A 25,238-nucleotide genomic window follows, 5' to 3' on the forward strand; every position below is an offset into this window, starting at 1 on the left:
AAATTTTGGTGAAGACTCGTCAAACCGGTCCCGTGTGCATGACGAAGGCCGATTTTCAAAAAGTTTATTTAAAAAAAGATAAAAATATTTTTCTGTTTTTCAATTAAAAAAACACCAGTTTTTGATTTTTGTATTTTTTTGAAAATTCAAAATTGCAAAATCGGGCTTCGTCGTGCACACGGGATATGTCTTGGGAGTCTTCATCCAAAATTTTAACCAATTTGGTCCGTCCCATCTCGAGGTATCGTGGCACCCATAAATAAACTTGGTATGTTCAGAGAAAAACGCTCAGAAAGTTAGAATGTTTGCTTTGCGCATGGCAAAATTCTGAGCTTAAATCGACTCTATCTCAGTTAAATCATGAAATATCTTCATGAAACTTTCAGGAGTGATTGAAAATAATCTTTTAAGTGAATTTAATACAGAAATTACTGAAAAATATACATTTTGTGATTTTCTACATTTATATAACCCCTTAAAAGAAAGGTACCTTCAATGTTTCAGCCAAAGAAAAAAAAGCAAAAATTGAGAATACACATAATCGGGCGATTTAGTAAAGAATTTGGCATTATTTCAATCAATTGAAATTATTAAAAATTGTTAAAAAAATGTTATCAAAACACGAAAACGAAAAAAACGAAACTATTGGCACTACGCCCCCCGGGGCATGGCCTTCCTCTAACGTGGGATTTCTGCTCCAGCGCCTCTGACGAGACAGGAGAAACCGGGACCGACGTTTTACTTCACCATCCGATAGAAGCTCAGTGGATAAGGCGGGAATCGAACCCGCGTCTATAGCATCATCGGGATCGGCAGCCGAAGCCGCTACCCCTGCGCCACGAGACCCACACGGCAAAAAACGGCATATTTTAAATTTAGCCTTGTATTTGAAGAGGTCATATAAAAAAATAAAAACGGTCTTCAAGATCTCGGGACCAAAGAGCTTATGTCTGAAAATATTTATATCGGATTCTCTGACAATTTTACATATTTGAGGTATAATAAAATAAAATGGTGAAGTTTCATTAACAGGATTCTGACATATAATTTTTAGAAAATAAAAACTGGGTGATTCATTGAATATAAAAAACGAGAAAATTTAATTTAATTTAATCATTTGAGTGATGACTCATATTTTGTTAGGTACATTTTTTTTTGTAATTGAAAGACATTGAAAATTTCCATTTTTCGGACCAACCTTACACGGCGTAGGTTACCCCACTGGCCAAACGACCCATCAGGCTTATATGATTCGAGGTCGGAATGAAAATTTGGCTTTGCTTATCACATTTATATGCTTGACTGCTGAAATACATTGATTTCAATGTTGTGTTTATTGACTGATGTTTCTTCCAAAGTTTATAGGGAATCCAAGGATAGAATTATTTTCTGAATATCGGGACCTTATCTTTTCTGCTGACATTTGATATCAAATTCAATTTTAAAAAGGTTAAATTATTAAATTAATTTAATAAATAATACTTCTTTAATTTCATAAACTGGCAAATAAAGAATCTCAGACAAAGTTTCATGAGGCAGAAAAAAGAATCTTTCTGAACTTCCAGAGAACTGCCCACTACCGGACAAGTGCAAAACCGCATCCACCCAAGTAGTACTCACCTCCATAAAATAGAAATAGAACACATTTTAGCGAGAGGCAGTGCTTGCTCTCGAACAGTGTTTTGCCCTCCATCCCGGCGGAGGAGTCCGCTGCTACCATGGTCTCCTGCTTCACACTAGTCTGAGCTCCGGGTTCTCCACCTTGGGCAGCGTGTCTTCAACGTGTTTTACTTCCCGTGCTGCACTTCCTGAACGAACCGGGCGCGCCGTGATGATGGGGGAGAAACAATTTGTGAAATCAGTGGCCAAATTGTAAACACAAGTGTAATTAGCTGGGTGTAAACTTTTGTGAATGAACGAATGGCGTTTCGTAGAACTAGCTGGATTGTGTGTTCAGTTTTGGTTCTCGATGAGTTTTTATTCTTCTTATCAAAACCATTTTGTATTTATTTTTACCAAAAGTTTGACAAATCCTTTTTATACAATTTTAATACTAGCTTCTGAAAAGAATCGAGGATCAAGTCAAAGTCAGCTGAAACAGCTGTGAATAAATCTTACTAGTAAGACCAGAGTACACAGCACTTCAGCGAATAGCTCTGCAAGGCAACACAAAATTATACAGCTGATGAAATACTTAATGATGTGAGAAAACATCAAGATGCAAGGAAAGCCAAAAAAAAAACAACCGTAACTCGTATTTTGGTCAAGTTGTTCCAGTTAAAACAATGTAGTTGGTACACGGAAAAAACCCAGTTCACAAAATTGTGTTCATGAAATCGTAAAATTAGGAATCACTAACAAAGTGCTCAAATTCCTTTTCTTTCTCCATACATACAATGTAGTTCAGTGAGCAATAAACAAAATGTTGTAATATTTTGAACAAGTCCTAAGGTTGCTGACTCATTTCTACTGGAACTCGTTTTTCCATGACCCTTTGTTCAATTTTGTAGCATCCATGAAGGCCATAATTAAATTTATTCTTAAATTCTATCGAAAGTAACGACAACCAGACAATAAAACACGAAACGAGGTGTCGCATGGTACCCGAAACCGAATATTATTACACGACAAAAAGAAAAAAATATCCCAGATGCCAAGTGCAAAAGTCGTGTACATCATCATGCCGCGACGAGTAGAATCGGGTCGATGTCAGATGTTGTTTGGTGTCTGTCGTTACCTTGCTCCTTGACGCGCACCGCGCGTTGTTCTGTTTGTTTCAGTTTTCACTAGTACAAACCGAGTGTACCAGCTCAAACAACAACAAACAGAAGAAAACATGACTCCCGAAAAATGTAACCAAACACACACTCTCACAAACATCTGACTGACTGTGAAAACGGTTTTATGGCATATCTTAGACAGTGGCAGCATCTCAATTCAACCGGTCTATTTATAATGAAAAACTCTCAAATTGTTCACCACCTTCCTTCCTTTTGGTTTGGTTTCCTGTCTCATGTCTCCGCTTACCCCCTTCTTCTCAGGTCAGGAAGTTGAGAGAATTACTACGGCACCGGGTGGCTAACATGGTGGGTATTTATGGTTGAGACACATCAACGAGGTGCTTCTCGAGATAGCGATGAGCATCTATTAATTCGTAGTTATGTTTCTACCTGACCACCGCATTGTCTGACTCACAGGTTGATACTAATCATAATGATGTATAAGATTAGCATGCCAACTAAATGATCTTTTTTGTACGAAACGTAAAAAAATCCGGCTATTCATACAATTAAGCATGTTCGAAAATCTGTGTCTTGAGAAGAGATTTTCTGAGAGACTTCGGAAAAGCTGTGCGTTGTGATTAGAACTTTTAATTATAATGAATTAATAAAATACCTACTTATTTTACAATCTTTGTTTTTTTTTTATTTTTTGCTTTTTCATTTTTTAGGATGATGCAAAATGTAGTTCCGAAGACCCCGGTGGGAGATTGACCAGGAAGGTCCAGTATTTTTGGCATGTTGTATTTCAAACGTCATGATTTCAACAGAATAGCCTACTAATAGTGTCCAATTAGTAAAACAATCAATTTTGACCTACTGTGACCGGTTCTAGGAGATAACTTTTTTTGAAATCATAAAAAAATTAAAATATTTTTAATTTTTCAAAAGCTTCTTATGCATTGGTTTTGAAAAATCATTAAGTTTGACATGCATCTTGCCCTTTTACTGGACCTTCCTTTCTGGTCAATCTCCCACCGGGTTTCCGGAACAAGGTTCCTGTGGCCAATTCTGTACTGTCTAATCTTGGGAGAAAAATTCCGGTGAAAACCCGGCCATATCTGCAGTTCTCCGTGGTCCACCCAGGATGAACTTTTTTACATAAGAAAAGTCTTGGCCGAACTTGGAGAACCAGCCGCGTTCCGCTGTGTAGCCTATTGAAGGTATAATTTTGTGAAAATTTGTTTTTCTCGGTTCCATTTAATTAGATTTTGAGCAACTCTCTACGAAATCGGCCGATTTCGACAATTTTTACATTGTTTTTATTTGGCTCAAACTTTGTGGGGGTCTTCCCTATGGCTAAATAAGCTATTTTGTGTTATTGGTTCACCCATACAAGTCTCCATACAATTTTGGCTGCTGCCCATACAAAAATGGTACGTACATATTCAAACAGCTGTAACTTTTGAGTGAATTTTCTGATCAATTTGGTGTCTTCGGCAAAGTTGTAGGTATTGTTGAGGACTATTCAGAAAAAAATAGGTACACGTAAAAATTGCAGATTTTTAAAAAATCTTTTTTTCACAAAAACTCAATTTCCCAAAAATACAATTTTTTGGATTTTCGAGATGTTTTAGGGGACAAAAATCCGCAACTTTTGAGCTGTAGAGAAACATGGTCAAAAAATCTGCCGCCGGGTTATGAATTTTTTGAAAAAATAGTGATTTTTTGGAAAAAAAAACGATATTTCATGCAAAAGCCAATTTGACATAATTTTTTAATGTAAAATTGAATTTACAATCGAAAAGTACTCAACAATTTTTTTGATAAAGTGCTCCGTTTTCAAGATATAGCCACCGAAAGTTTGATTTTGGCGAAATATTTCAAGTTTTTCGATTTTTAAAAGTAGTGACCATGAAAAATAGAGACCACTTCTAAAAATATTTTTTTTGAAAAGTTTAGAAAATTTACTATAAAATTGTCTAAGAGACATTGAAGATTGGACCTCTGGTTGCTGAGATACAGTCGCTTTACGAAAAAGAAACACGAAAATTGAAGTTTTTAAGTCTCACCAAATCAACCCACCATTTTCTAATGTCGATATCTCAGTAACTAATGGTCCGATTTTCAATGTTAAAACATGAAACATTCGTGAAATCTTCCGATCTTTTTGAAAAAATATTTTGATTTTTTTTTAAATCAAGACTAACATTTTAAAAGGGTCAAACATTGAATATTACGCCCATTGAAAATGCTAGTCTTGATTCTAAAAATTTCAAAAATTTTTTGTCGAAAATATCGGAAAATATCACGAATGTTTCATGTTTAAACATTAAAAATCGGACCATTAGTTGCTGAGATATTGACATTAGAAAATGGTGGGTTGTTTTGATGAGACTTAGAAAACTTCAATTTTCGTGTTTCTTTTTCTTAAAGCGACTGCAACCAGAGGTCCAATCTTCAATGTCTCTTAGACAATTTTACAGAAATTTTTCTGAACTTTTCAAAAAAAATATTTTTAGAAATGGTCACTCATGGTCACTATTTTTAAAAATCGAAAAACTGCAAATATTTCACCAAAATCAAACTTTCGGTGGCTTTATTTTGAATACGGAGCACTTTATCAAAAAATTGTTGTGTACTTTTCGATTGCAAATTCAATTTTACATTAAAAAAATACGTCAAATTTGTTTTTGCATAAAATTTCGATTTTTTCCAAAAATCACTATTTTTTCAAAAATTCATAACTCGGTAGCAGATTTTTGACCATATTTCTTTATGGCTTAAAAGTTGCGGGTTTTTGTCCCCTAAAACATATCAAAAAATCTCGAAAATCAAAAAATACGTATTTTGAGAAATTAAGGTTTTGTGAAAAAAAGTTTATTAAAAAATCTGCAATTTTTTTTCCGTGTGCCAATTTTTTTCTCAATAGTCCTCAACAATACCATCAACTTTTCCGAGGACACCAAATTGATTAGAAAATTCACTCAAAAGTTACAGCTGTTGGAATATTCACGTACCATTTTTGTATGAACAGCTGCCAAAATTGTATGGAGACTTGTATGGGTGAACCAATGACACAAAATAGCTTATTTGATTATAGGGAATGCACCACAAAGTTTGAGCCAAATCAAAAATTACAAATAAAATCCATTTCCGGTTTTGGTAGAGAATTGCTCATTTATTTTTTCAACTTGCGATATCTTGGAAACTGTTGGTTTGATTTGTAATCCCAAGTAGCACACTTTGTTCGCCAAAAGATTTCCGAACTTGTTGTTGAACTCATTTACTATGTTTTCCCAACGTCCCTGAGAACTCTTGAACGCTGGAAAAAGCGCACGTTTTTTTGTTGTTGAACATCTCTTAACCTGTTAGAAATGTGCGTGGTTTAATTAAGTTTTACCAGCGCACGTCCTACTTGCATAGAGAACGTTTGTTGAACATGTCATAAGAACTCTTGACTTCAGATTCTTAACCGGGTTGGATAACGTCGTTAGAACCGTTCAACAACATTCTGTCTTTAAGATTTAGGAGGGAGTTAGGCAAACGTTTTTATAACCGTTCAAGAACATATCGTGGCAGACAAGAATGTTAAACAGGCTTTTCATAAAATACGTTCAAGGTGTTCGCTCAAATTTTTTTTTTTCTAATTTATTCCTTTATTTGTGAGTTATGTCGCTTTACGATCCTTTAACTACTGGTTTTTTGTAATTTATTAGTTTGGACAGAGATACGCATTTATGAATGATAATAATATGAATGCTGGAAAATAAAAAAATATCAACCATAAAAAATCATTCAATTTCCTAATTATGCTTTTGGGGATATTTTTTTCAATTATGTGCTAATTAACATCGCTTACTACTACTACTCTACTACTGCTGCTGGTTCCCGGTGCTGCATTTTCAGTTTTCCTTTTTGATGAAGTATGCTCAGGGCAAGTATCGAACCCAAGATCGCTCCAAATATCAAGTCCGGGCGCGCGTCTGCTTCTTTCCACGAGGGGTTAAGTTGGATGAGCAGGCCTAAACGTCAATAAAAAGTCTGCGATCATCTAGGTTTTACCAAGTTCACTAACAGTTTGCCAAAACTTCTTTCGAACATAAGCTGTTTCTATTTTTAAACTATCCTTGCTTGTTTCGTCAACATGTTCTTGATCGGTTTTAGAACACGAACGTGAACTTCACATAAACAACTAGTTCACGAGAAATCCCAGCCGTAGCCAAAGGTCAAATCTATTATGTTATCACGTTTAGCAAACTGAAATGAAACATCATGTCTGCAAATGTCATTTTGTTTTTCGAGTTCTACATGCATGTTTCATTGAGGTCAGAATAAACTTCAAAATGAACTATTCGTAATCCGTTGCTAGATTTGGCATTTGTGTTACACAGCCATGTTGAACAATGGTTTTTTGATCAAAATGTGAACAATTGACCAAATTGTTTGACACTTGTTCAATAGGGTGCCCAGAATATGGGACTTTTTCTCAAAACCTCGCTCCACAAGCTGAATATTGTTCCTTGAGCTATTTTAGGACTTTAGGCCAAATATGAGCCAAATCGGTCATCATTTACCCATTGATACTCGCAGGTGAAGTTTGTATGGAAAAAATCGAAAAAATGTATGGAAAACGCAATTTTCTCACTGTTTGGTCTGCACGGCGGGCTACTTCTTTTCAAATATACCCAAAAGTGAGATTTTCATTGGAAATTTAATGCTCTACAACTTTGTAGAACATACCAACGCTGTAAAACTCGATCCTGAAAAGTTATCAACGAGTTAAAAAAGTAATTTTTGTATGAAAATCATTTTTTTCTCCAACTTTAGGCTCGGGTATCAATGGGTTAATCTCAACCAATTTCGCTCAAAATTTACACAGATGCTTAAAATAACCCAAAAAACCGTTTTCCGCTTGTGGAGCAGGGGGTCATTTTTTCTGGGCACCCTATTGTTCAATAATTAACGAATAAAAACACTTATGCAGCAATTGTTCAACAAAAAAATAAAGAGCGATGTTTTTCTTGCTACTTGGGATGTTGAAAAATGAAACTTGTGTAATTTCGTCCAAAATTGTATAGTTTGAACATTTTTTTCAAGCCACTTTTTTAAAATTCATATTTGAGGTACTAGATTCAGCATTATCCTTGATCCTAGTAGAAATATGCCTATTTGAGTCCTAAACAAACATACTCTAATAAATCACCGTACTTCAATAAATCACCGTAAAAGATATCTTCACAGAGCAATGATTATGCTTATGCACTACGGATCTTGTGACATGTCCTATCTTGTTACAGCAGACTTGTGACAGCACACCAGTGACGAATCGCGAAAATCAATTACTTATGGATTTTACACATTATAAAAAATGAGTATAAAAATACTTTTGCGGGAATGCAATTTCTACCAATAAACAGTGAAATTAAAAATTAAGAAATTAAGTTTTCCGTGTACCAGTGATGGAAGAATCATCATCAAAAGAAAATATTTTTACGCTCATCAAGACATAAAATCAGAAGAGGCTCTCCTCGGATCGTTAAATGAATTTAAAAAAAACATCATCTTAAGAGCGAGTTTTTCACCGATGTGAAACAGGTCGTATTGAGGTACTCCGATTTGGATGAAACTTTCAGGGTTTGTTTGTCTATACATGAGATGAACTCATGTCAAATATGAGCCCTCTACGACAAAGGGAAGTGGGGTAAAACGGGCATTGAAGTTTTAGGTCCAAAACACATGAAAAATCTTAAAATTGCTCGCATTTCCGTAAAACTTTATCAATTCCAACTCTCGTAGATGCATTCGAATGGTCTTTTGAAGCCCTTCAAAATGTGCTATAGACATCCAGGATTGGTTTGATTTTTTCTCATAGCTTTTGCAAATTACTGTTAAAAATTGATTTTTTTAAAACCTTAATAACTTTTGGCAACAGCCTCCAACACCCATACTCCCATAGGTCAAAAGTAAGGGGATTTCATGGACTATAAGCCTACGGTATTAACTTTTTGGCCAATCGCAGTTTTTCTTATAGTTTTACTATTTTTCTAGAACAAACATTTTACAACGTTAGTTTTTGTCCTGTAGGCCTCCATAGCGGCACTTTTTGGTCTCAATTTTGACATATTCGGAATCCTCAGAAAATTTTACATTAGATTGAGGTGTTGGAATTTTGAATTTGATTGGAAAAAATGCCATTTAGAATTAATTAAAATATTATTTAGCATTTTTTCGGATTAGGGGTAAAACAAGTTTTCGCCTACTTGATACAGCATTTGACGTATTGATCATAGGGTAAATAAGATCTATTTCTTTTTTCAAAAATGTTTTATTTAATTATTTTTTAAATCAAAATTACAACTCCAATACTTCTAACTTACGTGAAATTGTCCGAGGAATCCGAATATGACAAAATTGAGACCAAAAAGTGCCGCTATGGAGGCCTACAGGGCAAAAACTAACGTTGTAAAATGTTTGTTCTAGAAAAATAGTAAAACTATGAGAAAAACTGCAATTGGCCAAAAAGTTAATACCGTAGGCTTATAGTCCATGAAATTCCCTAACTTTTGACCTAAGGGAGTATGGGTGTTGGAGGCTGTTGCAAAAAGATATTAAGGTTTTAAAAAAATCCATTTTTAACAGTAATTTGCAAAAGCTATGAGAAAAAGTCAAACCAATCCTGGATGTTTATAGCACATTTTGAAGGGCTTCAAAAGACCATTCGAATGCATCTACGAGAGTTGGAATTGATAAAGTTTTACGGAAATGCGAGCAATTTTAAGATTTTTCATGTGTTTTGGACCTCAAACTTCAATGACCGTTTTACCCCACTTCCCTTTGTCGTAGAGGGCTCATATTTGACATGAGTTCATCTCATGTATAGACAAACAAACCCTGAAAGTTTCATCCAAATCGGAGCACCTCGATACGACCTCTAGAACAAACCGAGCAGAATCTACAAATACTGCCTCTTAATTATTCGGTACAACATCTATCATCACTACTACACTTGCAGTTGTAATTTCACTCGCCAAAAAATGATCTGTCACTTTTTGAAGATGGAAAATGTGTGTAAACAAAACGAAATAAATTAATTCAAGTGAAGCTTACAAGGAGATTTACACAATGATATGACTTTTTTTCAATTACGCTATGGTGATTTTAAAGTTGTTTGATTCTCAAGCTTCTAAATTCAATTTCTCATGAGCATAAAGAAAAACGATTCCAAAATGTTTGCAACTTACATTGAATACTAACTAGAAAAATGATTGAGTTAGTTAATTCAAATTACTTTTCAAAATATGGTGATAAATAGTACTTCAATTATCTTGATAGTCTGCGATGATATTCAAACCAATTTAATGTGTTATCGTACCAGAGTGCCGAACCGGTAAAATTACTCATTCTTAGATGTAATCCTCGGAATTGTCCCATCCCCACTTAAACTTGATCCAAAACATCTACAAATCTTCGCTTCTGAGCGATAATCACCACTGCGGTCTTATTTCAAATGATATTCAAATTCATTGTCGCTTGTCGACAGATAAAACCGGCCGCCCCGACAAACGCGGTGCGGCGTTTTATTCTCCGCGAATAAAACTTATTTCGAAGTCGAACACATAATCAGCTGCTTGCTCTAACTGTACTGTGTGTGCACTGGTCGGTAAGACATGTATCTATTTTGCTGTATTTAGCGCGTTATATCAGAGCCGTCGTTTGGGTGGCACAGAACGCGCGCGCGAGTTTCCTCCATCCGGCGGCGCGTCCAACACCTTCCTTTGCCACCTCAACGCTGCCACTGTCGGCTGCCTGCCACCTACAGGATCTTCTTAGTGGTCAAGATTTGCACAATCACTCACATATGGCCCCCGCTAGACGGCTGAGATGCTTACAGTGTTGGTCGAAAAAAAGATTTAATTTTGTAGAATTTTTAATTCTTTATGAATTTATAAGGCATATAGGTAATTCTCCGCCAACTCACACAGGAGTTGCCCCGACCCCTCTTCGATTTGCGTGAAACTTTGTCTTAACGGGTAACTTTTTTCCCTGATCACGAATCTGAGGTCCGTTTTTTGATATCTCGTGACGGAGGGGCGGGTCGACCCCTTCCATTTTTTAACATGCGAAATAAGAGGTGCTTTTCAATAATTTGCTGCCTGAAACGGTGATGAGATAGAAATTTGGTGTCAAAAGGACTTTTTTGTATAATTGGATTTAGAAAAAAAACGTATCATTGATAAAAGTTCAAAAACAGTTTCAAAAACTCTGCTATTTTTCGTCAATCAACTGTAAAAAAGATTGGATAAGGGAAATTCAATGTACTTTTCGAATCTGAAAGAACCCAGAAGGGTATTTTTTTCATTCAGATCAAAACTTTTCAATTTAAAATTTCGTGTATTTTCAAACTTTGCAGGGTTATTTTTAACAGTATAACAATGTTGTAGAGCAGACAATTAACAAAAAATGTCTGTGCTTAAATATATGAATTGTCTTGTTTTCTGACTCACCTAAATCTTTTTTGGGTTAAAACAAAACAAAAACAAGACTTGCAATTTGTTGATAAAATGGTTTTCCCAACACTTAAAGATCTTTTTTTGGTTAGATTTGAATTTTAATTTAACAATGTTTCATATAATGTATAATGATTTTTTATGATTGCTATTGGATGTCATTCTAGAGTACTTTTTCAAAACAAAACAATTTAAAAGACCTTTGGAAAAAATAATCGAGAATGTATTAAGAGTATTAAGAGATAGGAAACTAAATAAAATTTGATTTGATAATACGCCAAAAACAACAGTTTACCAAAACAATATTATTGATATTCAGCGATTCCAAGTCAAACTAGGAGGATCCAGATCAAAAGTGCTCCAATCCGATAAAAATAATGGTATGGAAGTTCCTTAGCCAAAATAATTGTAACTTTTTTTTTTGTTTGATGATAAGGGTGGTCCTGTCCGAAATAGGGTTACCCAAAAATTGCATTTTTTTAGATTAAAAAAAAACTATCTTAATCCACCTGGTTAATGCCTTCTTCACTTTTTACCAACAATGGTTGGTATGACGGGTTTGAAACACAAATTTCATCTTTTTTTGGATACGGAATAAGTACAGAAAGCCAGGGTTGCCAGTTCTTCAAACTTTTAGACACATTGGAAAGGTTTATCGATTACCATAAACCGGGGTGACTTTGATAGGATCACAATTTGTTTTTGGAATATTTTCCAACAGTTAAGGTTTTTCTTAAGATTATTTTAAGATTTTAAAACATTTACTGGGTTAGACCACACAAAGTCCATGCACTATTTTGGAAAAAGTTTTTTCAATAGTGTTTTTCTTGTTAAAATCATATTTAAGATGCTCAAACTTTATTTGTACGTTAAATGTACCATGTAGTAGCTGATATAGTTTTTAAGAAAAAAACAATGTTTATATTTAGTTAACTTATTTTATTAGTTTTTAACAAAATACATGTAAATTTTACGTAAAATTGTTGAAAAGTCGGAATTTTGCCTGAAATTTGTTAAAACTAGTTTTGTTTATAAAATTATCGATTTATATTGCATTTTATACTGAATTCGAAGCACAAATCACAAGTTTTCACATTTTACATGAAATTTGTTCAATGAAATTGCCTATAAATTTGGAGATTTTTTTTAATTGTGTTTCAAAAACACATACCTACTATTTATTATATACAAACTTTTTTAACCTTCTCGTAGTGAAAAATTGCACAAAAAATCCGAAAATATATTCCGCTTTCCGATTCCAAATCATGATCATTGAGAAAATCATAACACTTTGAGAAGTTTAAAATAATGACTTTTATCAACATTTTCTTAACTATAGTTAACTAACTTTTTAAACTTTTCAAAATTTTATGAAAAGTTTTTTTTGAGGTACTTTGAACACTTCTCTACCACGGTCAGTATGATTCTAAAAAAATCCGTACGTATTTTAATTGCGGAAAAATCGCAAAACTATCAAAGTCACCCCGGCTATCAAAGTCACCCCGTTTTACGGTACCTAACGATGGGTCGGATGATGGATTCGGACATAGTTTACATACAATTAAGTAAGATCCGTCCTAATACAGTGCATAAATGTCACTTAAGTGGTCATAACTTGAGACAGGGTTGCCAGATCTTCAATGTTTTGGACTATTTGTAAAGGTCTTTGGATTACCGCCGATGGGTCGGATGATAGATCCGGACATAGTTTACTAAAATTTAAGTGAGATCGAGATATATGTGGAAACACATTTTTATGCATAAGTTTTGAACTTCTTATCAAAACTTAAAAAAAAGTTAAAATTAATCTATGGGACCCTAAACTGAGTCGAATGCGACCAATTTGGCATAACACACAGATATTTTCTCAGTTTTCGATTCTGAGTCGATATGTACACATGAAGGTGGGTATTCGAGCTTTAAATAAAAGGTTCATTTTTAGAGCAGGATTATAGTCTTACTTCAGTGGGGAAGGCATAAACGCATTTTTCAAAAAATCATATATTCGGAATGGCTAAACTAATTTAAGCTGACCCGGTTCAAAGAAAGGCTGGGCTTTTAATAAAAATTTCTAATACATTTTAAAACATAACTGAATACACTTACAGATCAAATGAAAACTATGTTTGCTGATTTCGTCGCCCACAGCTGTAAATACAGGATATGATTTTTTGAATTAAAATGATCGGATTTCGGTTTATCAAACGAACTTCAAGTACCATGCTTCTCCATCGAAATGAGTTTCCAGTATGTTTGGCTGGAGACGCATGGTGCAAAATAAGTAATGTTGAAAGGTCAGATGTTTAAATTCGATCCAACGTTGTATTATTTTTCGATAGATATTTTAAAAGATCTTCCTAGGTAATTTGCAATCTAACAACACTGTCACGAGATAGTGACTTGAATTAAATCTATTTACTTTTCAAATACAGTCCTTGTTGGCAGGGCCGTGCACAGGATTTTCGAAAGGGGAGGGTTTTCTCGAAAGGGGCGCATGGGGTGCTTGTTTAGATTGCGAAAGGGCGCTAACAGTCAATCTTTAAACTCAATAAATAATACTTTGGTATATTTTACATATATTTTGCTGGTTCGAATCCCGCGGCGGACGCTCTTAAATTCTAAGTGTATATATGGGTATCCGGCGCCGTCGCTCTGTGCCTTACTCAAATAGGGCGGCGAAGTCCTTGTAGTTAAAAGGAAGACAGTGGTTGGTCTAGTACCGGCCGACAGATATAAAGTCAACTTCGTTTTTATATATTTTACATTGGTGCAACAGGAGACTACACTTTTTGAATTGGTGCTGCAAATCGTGTTGAATAGCACCATGAAGGGGGGGGCGTTAATTCGGAGTTCGAGCGAATTTGAGATTTTTGCGCAAATGAGAGTTTTGGCGTAAATCGGAAGAGGCATGGGCCGTTCACTTGTGGAGCGTTAAAACGGGGTTTTAGTGAAGAAGTGTAGCGGTAATTGCTCAAAACAAGTTTTCATAAGTTTTTTTTTTAAATATTAAGAGTAGTTCTCAACGATTTCGCAAATTTTTTTTCACGATTTTTAGCTTTTCATTTTTTTGATTTGGATGAAACTTTGCCATGCACCATGCATTCCATATGTCAAAAGAAGCACAATTGCATAATTCGTTTTTCTATACAAATGTCCATACAATTCTGGGGCCGGTCATATTATTCATCTGGTTTAGGAGATATGATTTTTTTGAAGAAAAAAAAACGTAAAAGTGGACAAAAATTGTTGAAGCAATTTTGTTAACAAAATGTACCGTTTTCAGGTTAAAGCTAATTTTAGGACTGCATTTTCAATTTATTTTGGTTTCTTTTCAAGAAAATTTTGTACAATTTTCTCTCTGAAACTTTCAAATCGAGCAATTTGTTTCTGAGATACACAATCTCAAAGAAATCAAATCGATGAACTTGATTTTTTCTAAGAGTTAACCCTTTGCTGCCCAATTTTTTTTCGATTTTTTTTTTAATTTTTCCTTTGACATTTTGAGCAACTTTTGTTCTACGAAAAAGTTTACGTCTCTTGTTTTTTGTTGTTTTTGTTTCATTTATAGTTTTAATATTTGCATTTATCTTGTTTAGTTGATATTTGTTTTTGGTAGTATTTGGCCTATTCTAGCACCTAATTTGTCATGTTTTTACAGCCAATTTTTCATTATTTTTTTGTATGTTTTTAATTTTTTTACTCTAGAACAAACCATTATCATTTAAATTGTTAAAAAATGCTTAGAGGTATAGTCTGAAACAATAGAAAAAAAAGTACAGAAAATATTAGTGAAAAACACAGCCAAGAAAAATTTACATTGATAAAGTCAAATAAAACAAGTCACACGTTCAACCCTAAAAAAAAAAACAAATTTTAAGAGTTCACCTTTCCAATGCTTTTTAAAGGTCGAAAATTGGTAAAAAAAAAGATTTTTGGCTAATTATTAGATCGAACCCCGCCTAGAGGTGGGGTTGGGTTGTAGCTGGATAAACTGAAAGTGTTCAACTGATCATAACTCGGAAACTACTGGTTTTCAATCGACTTTTCTTTGCATTCCCTATGTCAAAAGAAGCAATTTTGCATCATTTGTTTTTTCATGCAAGTCTCCATACAATTTTGAGGGCTGGAATGGGTATGTAAACGTATGAAATTTTGTATCTTTGGACGGAATTTTCTGAAAATCTGAAAAATTAGATAAGAAACTTCATTTTTGGGTCAAACATTTGTAACGGATTTTTTGAGTATAAAAAATTAAAAAAGATAATTTTGAATATATTTCTATCGATTCCTTGACTTTTCTGAAGAAACGTCCTAGAAAATCGATAAAAAGTAACAAAGTTGCTACAGGAAACAAAGATATATTTCGATTTAACCCAGAAAATGTTCCGAAAAGGCACCTCTCTCATAAACAAAATTTAAAAAATGATAAAATAATTAACATATTAAAAAAATACTATCAACGCCTGAATAGCACCATAGAAATGATGAAAATATTTTGAAAATTAGATTTCAAAGAAAGTTTCACAACACGTAAAAAAAATAATCAAAAAAAAGTTAGCTTAAGCAACATAAAAATGATAAAAAGTTGCGCCTTGTGATGAAATAATTTTTTTAAATAAAACAATTTGACTACCTTTTTGAAAATAAAATTTCACTAGTGGTGGCCTCATGACAAAATAAAAAAAATGAAAAAAGTAGAGCAACATAAAAAAAGATCAAAGATAAATATTTTAAAAATAGGATTTTACCAGCGGCGTTTTGTTGATAAAATTATTTGACTATCGGCGCTCCTCAAGCTATAAAGACTATTCAAAATTAGTCAAACAAAGTTTGCCAACCGGCGCAAAAAGTTGTTGTAGCTAGAACGCTAAACAGAATTTTTATTTTTTTATGTTACCGTACGCCAAACTTTGTTTTGCTCTTATTAAACAGTCTTTATGTTGCTAGAGGGGCGTCGATAGTCAAACTTCGGTTCCAGTAAAATCTTATGTTTAAAATATTTTTATCATTTTTAAGCTGATTTGGGCACTGATTATTCAACTTTTTTTTCAATATTTTTACCAATTTTTTTCCCCACTCATAAGGGCGCCTCCAGTAAAACTTACATATTGAGAATTTACATAAAAATGTTTACGTCATAGGGGCGCCCCCATTCCATTTTCCATATCGAGAATTTGCATGATTTTTTTAAGTCGTAGGGGCGCCTCAAATCAAAATGTTCATATCGAGAATTTGCATGATTTTTTTTTAGTCATAAGGGCGCCTCCAGTCAAATTTTCATAAAAAATTTGTATGATTTTTTAAAAGTCGTAGTGGCGCCTCCAATTAAATTTTCATAATTTTCATAAAAAAGTTTTAGTCATGGGGGCGCCTCCAGTCAATTTTCATAATAAGAAATTGTATGATTTTTTTAAAGTCGTAGTCACGCATCCATTAAATTTTTCATAGCGAAAATCATCATGATTCATGATGAAGTCGTAGGGGCGCCTTCTGTCAAATTTTTGGTATTGAAGATTTGTTCTAAAAAATTTAAGTCACAAGTTGAATTTTCATAATAAGAATTTGTATGATTTTTTTAAGTCATAAGGGCGCCTCAGTCCAAGTTGCCATATCGAGAATATGCCTTTAAAGTCGTAGAGGCGTCTTCAGTCATATTTTTTACATTAACATTATTTTTTTTAAATACATATTTAAAAAAAAAAATTCATAGGGGTGCTTCCAGTCAATTTTTCATATCCAAAATTTGCATGATATTTTTAAGTCGTAGGGGCGCCTCCAGTCAAATTTTTAATGTTGAGAATATGTTTAAAAAAAATTAGGTCGTAGTGGCGCCTCCAGTTAAATTTTCGTATTGAGAATTTTCATAAAAATGTTTCATTCATAATTATCATAGGTCACATTTTCATAAAAAGAATTTGTATGATTGTTTTTGAGTCAAAAGAGAGCCTCCATTCATTTTTTCATATCGAAAGTTGGCCTGATTTTTTTAAGTCGTTAGGGCGTCTCCAGTCAAAATTTTATATTGAGAATTTGAATTGGAAAAAATTAAATCGTAGGGGCGCCTCCAGTAAAATTTTCATAATTTTCATAAAAAATTTTTAGTCATAGGGGCGTCTCCAGTAAAATTTTTCATATCGAGAATGTATGAATTTTTTGAAGTCGTAGGGGAGCCTCCATTCAATTTTTTATATCGTGAATTTGCATGATTTTTTTAAGTCGTAGGGGCGCCTCCAATTCAATTTTCATATCAAGAATTTTCATAAAAATGTTTTTGTCATAGAGGCGCCTACAACCAAATTTTAATATCGAGAATTTTCATGTTTTTTTCAAGTCATAAGGGCGCCTCCAGTCATTTTTTTAAATATAATTAATATATTTTTTTAATGTCGTAGGGGCGCCTCCATTCAATATTTCATATGGAGAATTTGCATGATATTTTTAAGTTAAAAGGGACCTCCAGTCAAGTTTCTATATTGTGAACTTTTATTTAAAAAAAATTAAGTCGTAGGCCTCCAGTTAAATTTTCATGATTTTCATAAAAATGTTTAAGTCAAAGGGACGCCTCCAGTCAAATTTTTCATATCGAGAATTTGCATGATTTTTTAAGTCATAAGGGCGCCTCCAGTCAAATTTTCATAATAAAATTTGTATGATTTTTTTAAAGTCGTAGTGGAGCCTCCAATCAATTTTTCATTTCGAGAATTTGCATGATTATGTTAGGTCGTAGGGGCGCCTTCAATTCAATTTTCATATCGAGAATTTTCATAAAAATGTTTAAGTCATAGGGCGCCTCCAGTCATTTTTTCATAATAAGAAATTGTATGATTTTTTCAAAGTCGTAGGGACGCATTCATTAAATTTTTCATAGCGAAAATTTTCATGATTTTTTAAGTCGCCTCCTGTCAAATTTTCAATATTGAGAATTTGTTTAAAAAAAATAAGTCGTAGGGGCGGCACCAAATAAATTTTCATAATAAGAATTTGTATGATTTTTTTAAGTCATAAGGGCGCCTCAATCCAAGTTGCCATATCGAGCATATGCCTTTAAAGTCGTAGGGGCGTCTTCAGTCATATCATTTGTATCAGTCATTGGGAATTTGTATTTAAAAAAAATAATTCATAGGGGCGCTTTCAGTCAATTTTTCATATCAAGAATTCGCATGATTTTTTTAATTCTAAGGGGCGCCTCCAGTCAAATCTTTAATGTTGAGAATATGTTTAAAAAAATTAGGTCGTAGGGGCGCCTCCAGTTAAATTTTCATATTGAGAATTTTCATAAAAATGTTTCATTCATAGTCATAGGTCAAATTTTCAATAAAAGAATTGGTATGATTTTTTTAAGTCATAAGAGCGCCTCTAGTCAAATTTTCATTATAAAATTTGTATGTTTTTTTAAGACGTAGGGGCGCCTCTAGTCAAATTTTTATATGGCATATTCGTACTGAAAAAAAATAAGTCTTAGGGGCGCCTCCAATTAAATTTTCATAATTTTCATGAAAAGGTTTTAGTCATAGGGGGCGTCAAATTATTCATATCGATAATTTGCAAGATTTTTTTAAGTCATAAGGGTGCCTCCAGTCTAATTTTCATAACAAAATTTGTATGATTTTTTAAAGTCGTATGGGCGCCTATATTTAATTTTTCAAATCGAGAATTTGCATCATTTTTTTAAGTCGTAAGGGCGCTTCCAGTCAAATTTTTATATTGCATATTCGTATTGAAAAAAAATAAGTCTTAGGGTCGCCTCCAGTTAAATTTTCATAATTTTAATAAAAATGTTTTAGTCATAGGGGCGCCTTCAGTCAAATTTTTTACATATCGAGAATTTGCATGATTTTTATAAGTAATAAGGGCGCCTCCAGTCAAATTTTCATAACAAAATTTGTATGATTTTTTTAAAGTCGTAGGGGCGCCTACAGTCAAATTTTTATATTGCATATTCGTATTGAAAGAAATTAAGTCTAAGGGGCGCGTTCAGTTAAATTTTCATAAAAATGTGGTAGTCATAGGGGCGCCTCCAGTCATTTTTTTTATATCGAGATTTTTCATGGTTTTTTCAAGTCATAAGGGCGCCTCCAGTCAATTATAATAAAATTAATATGATTTTTTTAAAGTCGTAGGGGCGCCTCCATTCAATATTTCATTTCGAGAATTTGCATGATTTTTTTAAGACGTAGGGGCGCCTCCAGTCATATTTTTATATTGCATATTCGTATTGAAAATAATTAAGTCTAAGGGACGCGTCCAGTTAAACTTTCATAAAAATGTGGTAGTCATAGGGGCGCCTCCAGTCAAATTTTTTATATCGAGAATTTTCATGTTTTTTCAAGTCATAAGGGCGCCTCCAGTCAATTTTTATAAAAAAGTTAATATGATTTTTTTTAAGTCGTAGGGGCGCCTCCATTCAATATTTCATTTCGAGAATTTGCATGATTTTTTTAAGACGTAGAGGCGCCTCCAGTCAAATTTTTATATTGCATATTCGTACTGAAAAAAAATTAAGTCTTAGGGGCGCCTCCAATTAAATTTTCATAATTTTCATGAAAAGGTTTTAGTCATAGGGGCGCCTGCAGTCAAATTTTTCATATCGATAATTTGCAAGATTTTTTTAAGTCATAAGGTTGCCTCCAGTCAAATTTTCATAACAAAATTTGTATGATTTTTTAAAGTCGTATGGGCGCCTATATTTAATTTTTCATATCGAGAATTTGCATGATTTTTTTAAGTCGTAAGGGCGCTTCCAGTCAATTTTTTATATTGCATATTCGTATTGAAAAAAAAATAAGTCTTAGGGTCGCCTCCAGTTAAATTTTCATAATTTTCATAAAAATGTTTTAGTCATAGGGGCGCCTTCAGTCAAATTTTTTACATATCGAGAATTTGCATGATTTTTTAAGTAATAAGGGCGCCTCCAGTCAAATTTTCATAACAAAATTTGTATGATTTTTTTTTAAAGTCGTAGGGGCGCCTACAGTCAAATTTTTATATTGCATATTCGTATTGAAAGAAATTAAGTCTAAGGGGCGCGTTCAGTTAAATTTTCATAAAAATGTGGTAGTCATAGGGGCGCCTCCAGTCATTTTTTTTATATCGAGATTTTTCATGGTTTTTTCAAGTCATAACGGCGCCTCCAGTCAATTATAATAAAATTAATATGATATTTTTAAAGTCGTAGGGGCGCCTCCATTCAATATTTCATTTCGAGAATTTGCATGAATTTTTAAGACGTAGGGGCGCCTCCAGTCATATTTTTATATTGCATATTCGTATTGAAAAAAAAATTAAGTCTAAGGGACGCGTCCAGTTAAACTTTCATAAAAATGTGGTAGTCATAGGGGCGCCTCCAGTCAAATTTTTTATATCGAGAATTTTCATGTTTTATCAAGTCATAAGGGCGCCTCCAGTCAATTTTTATAAAAAAGTTAATATGATTTTTTTTAAGTCGTAGGGGCGCCTCCATTCAATATTTCATTTCGAGAATTTGCATGATTTTTTTAAGACGTAGAGGCGCCTCCAGTCAAATTTTTATATTGCATATTCGTACTGAAAAAAATTAAGTTTTAGGGTCGCCTCCAATTAAATTTTCATAATTTTCATGAAAAGGTTTTAGTCATAGGGGCGCCTGCAGTCAAATTTTTCATATCGATAATTTGCAAGATTTTTTTAAGTCATAAGGGTGCCTCCAGTCAAATTTTCATAACAAAATTTGTATGATTTTTTAAAGTCGTATGGGCGCCTATATTTAATTTTTCAAATCGAGAATTTGCATGATTTTTTTAAGTCGTAAGGGCGCTTCCAGTCAATTTTTTATATTGCATATTCGTATTGAAAAAAAATAAGTCTTAGGGTCGCCTCCAGTTAAATTTTCATAATTTTCATAAAAATGTTTTAGTCATAGGGGCGCCTTCAGTCAAATTTTTTACATATCGAGAATTTGCATGATTTTTTTAAGTTATAAGGGCGCCTCCAGTCAAATTTTCATATCAAAATTTGTATGATTTTTTTTACAGTCGTAGGGGCGCCTACAGTCAAATTTTTATATTGCATATTCGTATTGAAAGAAATTAAGTCTAAGGGGCGCGTTCAGTTAAATTTTCATAAAAATGTGGTAGTCATAGGGGCGCCTCCAGTCAATTTTTTTATATCGAGAATTTTCATGTTTTTTCAAGTCATAAGGGCGCCTTCAGTCAATTTTTATAAAAAAGTTAATATGATTTTTTTTAAGTCGTAGGGGCGCCTCCATTCAATATTTCATTTCGAGAATTCGAATGATTTTTTTAAGACGTAGGGGCGCCTCCAGTCATATTTTTATATTGCATATTCGTATTGAAAATAATTAAGTCTAAGGGACGCGTCCAGTTAAACTTTCATAAAAATGTGGTAGTCATAGGGGCGCCTCAAGTCAATTTTTTTATATCGAGAATTTTCATGTTTTTTCAAGTCATAAGGGCGCCTTCAGTCAATTTTTATAAAAAAGTTAATATGATTTTTTTTAAGTCGTAGGGGCGCCTCCATTCAATATTTCATTTCGAGAATTTGCATGATTTTTTTAAGACGTAGAGGCGCCTCCAGTCAAATTTTTATATTGCATGTTCGTATTGAAAAAAAATAAGTCTTAGGGGCGCGTCCAGTTAAATTTTCATAAAAATGTGGTAGTCATAGGGACGCCTCCAGTCAATTTTTATATATCGAGAATTTTCATGTTTTTTTCAAGTCATAAGGGAGCCTTCAGTCAATTTTTATAAAAAAGTTAATATGATTTTTTTTAAGTCGTAGGGGCGCCTCCATTCAATATTTCATTTCGAGAATTTGCATGATTTTTTTAAGACGTAGGGGCGCCTCCAGTCAAATTTTTAAATTGCATATTCGTATTGAAAATAATTAAGTCTAAGGGGCGCGTCTAGTTAAATTTTCATAAAAATGTGGTAGTCATAGGGGCGCCTCCAGTCAATTTTTTTATATCAAGAATTTTCATGTTTTTTCAAGTCATAAGGGAGCCTCCAGTCAATTTTTATAAAAAAAATTAATATGATTTGTTTTAAGTCGTAGGGGCGCCTCCATTCAATATTTCATTTCGAGAATTTGCATGATTTTTTTAAGACGTAGAGGCGCCTCCAGTCAAATTTTTATATTGCATATTCGTATTGAAAAAAAATAAGTCTTAGGGGCGCGTCCAGTTAAATTTTCATAAAAATGTGGTAGTCATAGGGACGCCTCCAGTCAAATTTTTTATATCGAGAATTTTCATGTTTTTTTCAAGTCATAAGGGCGCCTCCAGTCAATTTTTATAAAAAAAATTAATATGATTTGTTTTAAGTCGTAGGGGCGCCTCCATTCAATATTTCATTTCGAGAATTTGCATGATTTTTTTAAGACGTAGGGGCGCCTCCAGTCAAATTTTTAAATTGCATATTCGTATTGAAAATAATTAAGTCTAAGGGGCGCGTCTAGTTAAATTTTCATAAAAATGTGGTAGTCATAGGGGCGCCTCCAGTCAATTTTTTTATATCAAGAATTTTCATGTTTTTTCAAGTCATAAGGGAGCCTCCAGTCAATTTTTATAAAAAAAATTAATATGATTTGTTTTAAGTCGTAGGGGCGCCTCCATTCAATATTTCATTTCGAGAATTTGCATGATTTTTTTAAGACGTAGAGGCGCCTCCAGTCAAATTTTTATATTGCATATTCGTATTGAAAAAAAATAAGTCTTAGGGGCGCCTCCAGTTAAATTTTCATAAAAATGTGGTAGTCATAGGGACGCCTCCAGTCAAATTTTTTATATCGAGAATTTTCATGTTTTTTTCAAGTCATAAGGGCGCCTCCAGTCAATTTTTATAAAAAAAATTAATATGATTTGTTTTAAGTCGTAGGGGCGCCTCCATTCAATATTTCATTTCGAGAATTTGCATGATTTTTTTAAGACGTAGGGGCGCCTCCAGTCAAATTTTTAAATTGCATATTCGTATTGAAAATAATTAAGTCTAAGGGGCGCGTCTAGTTAAATTTTCATAAAAATGTGGTAGTCATAGGGGCGCCTCCAGTCAATTTTTTTATATCAAGAATTTTCATGTTTTTTCAAGTCATAAGGGAGCCTCCAGTCAATTTTTATAAAAAAAAAATAATATGATTTGTTTTAAGTCGTAGGGGCGCCTCCATTCAATATTTCATTTCGAGAATTTGCATGATTTTTTTAAGACGTAGAGGCGCCTCCAGTCAAATTTTTATATTGCATATTCGTATTGAAAAAAAATAAGTCTTAGGGGCGCCTCCAGTTAAATTATCATAATTTTCATAAAAATGTGGTAGTCATAGGGGCGCCTCCAGTCAAATTTTTCATATCGATTTGAAAAAAAAATCTCTTTGGCATTTTAGCAACATAGCTAAAAAAAAATCGGCCCTTCGGGCCGAGGGGCGCATGGGGTGTAACTAACTTAATTTGCCAGGGGGGGGTTAAACCCCTAAAACCCCCCCCTTGTACACGGCCCTGCTTGTTGGGTAGCCCGGCTGAGAACGTACCCAACGTTACCAAACGCCAACTGAGCTAAACGAAACATGACGAAGGCATCATTGAATTATAGTTTTTTTTTTAAATAAAATGATAACGTTAAATTATTTTGTAATTTAATGAAAACTCTTAAAAATGATTTTTATGCTGTAGAACTTATTTTTAGCATGCACTGACCACTTTTCCCAGTTGTTATTGTTCGTTTTTTTTTTAAATTTTGTCTGATTTATAGTTAGCTACAGCCCAGATATCAAGCTCCAATGTAAAAATCAGCCCAGTTACCGAACAAGCGCAGTACCGGATGAAGTAAATTTAATGTAGACCTTGCTTATTAAGGAGTTGTTATCAGAGTCGGAATTTGGTGGTGTCAGGCTCTTTCAAGAGTGGAAAATTCAATAGGAGTTTTCAAATTTGAAACAGCCTGGATAAATTTATAACGTATTAATTTTTAAGAATCGTTTCTTTAAGATTTTTTTCACATTTTCCGACCAACACTGTATTTTGGTGCGCCACCGACATGTCAACCCCGCAGCTCAGAATTTCTTTCACTCGTGAAAGATGGAGAGAGATTTATTTTTTTTCTTCTTTTAATTTTATCACTGTCGCTAAATTGAAGTAACACACCGCTGACTGCCCGCTAGCCAGCAGCAGTGGCTGATTTTCACTGCGTTTTTCTTCGCGGGGTTTTCTCCTTCTCCTTTTTCTTTGCTTCCTTCGAACGATTTCCCTCGTGGTCTCTTCGTATGACACTCTGCCTGCGATGGATTGAAAATTAGGATTTTTTCTTCTTCTGCGCTGCTCTGGCCGTGTTCGATTTTGCAAACTGTCGTGGGGTCACATTTCGAAATTTTACGTAATTTTTCCGGCTTTTCGCACAATTTTCACCACATTTTGAGCTCACTTGGCAGAAACTTGGCACTCGGTCAAGGTCGTCTTCGCGTTGCACGTGTTCAACCACCTGGAGATCCGGTGGAGCAATTTTTCCCCTTTTTGGCCATTAAACTCGGATGGTCTCACTTCTTCCCACTCAAATCACTGCATCTGCCGTCTCACTCTTTCCCACGAAAAACCCCCTTGGTATGTATGCATGTGTGTGTGTGTGATGAATATTTTCGGTTCTGCTCAACCGAACCGTACAACTTACTTCCGAACGCGACGGGAAATCTCACTCAACTGGTGGCAGAGCGCGGCTTCGGAATTGGCCACCCTCTCGGGAGGAGGAGGACACTCAGAAAAAAAGCGGTTGGCACTCAGAGTCGATGGCGCATGCGTTTCCGGTTTGAGTTCGAATCTCTGAGAGACGACTTTTTTTTTCTGCATTCGACTTGTCGTGGGGTAATGCATGATGGAGACGGCTGGTGGTATAAATTTTGCGTCAATGTGTGGGATGAGGTTTTTGCTTTTGGGAGGTGATATTCCTTTATTTTCAAAAAATCCTCTAATTGCGGAAGCTTCATAAATCGGCTTTATTACTTCTTACTAATATACAGTTGGTTCTCCTAA

General features: G+C 34.0%; 1 protein-coding gene across 6 annotated transcripts in view; it reads right to left on the reverse strand.

The window, feature by feature from the left end:
* The window catches only part of LOC120426478 (uncharacterized), a 38,428-nt gene extending 13,417 nt beyond the window's left edge, over positions 1-25,011 (reverse strand). For 3 of the 6 annotated variants that reach the window (XM_052707669.1, XM_052707668.1, XM_039591243.2), the window contains exons 1-2: positions 10,096-10,519; positions 1,621-1,808 (exon numbers count right to left, since the gene is read on the reverse strand). In XM_052707669.1, coding sequence (XP_052563629.1) covers positions 1,621-1,720 — 100 coding nt within the window. In that variant the 5' untranslated portion in view covers positions 1,721-1,808; positions 10,096-10,519. Of the gene's footprint in view, positions 1-1,620; positions 1,809-10,095; positions 10,520-24,879 lie in introns of those variants that run through there. The other 3 variants (XM_052707670.1, XM_052707667.1, XM_039591242.1) reach the window with 2 other exon arrangements.
* Between the last annotated feature and the right edge of the window lie 227 nt (positions 25,012-25,238).

Source organism: Culex pipiens, chromosome 2 (genome assembly GCF_016801865.2).
Source record: "Culex pipiens pallens isolate TS chromosome 2, TS_CPP_V2, whole genome shotgun sequence".
Lineage (NCBI taxonomy): Eukaryota > Metazoa > Arthropoda > Insecta > Diptera > Culicidae > Culex > Culex pipiens.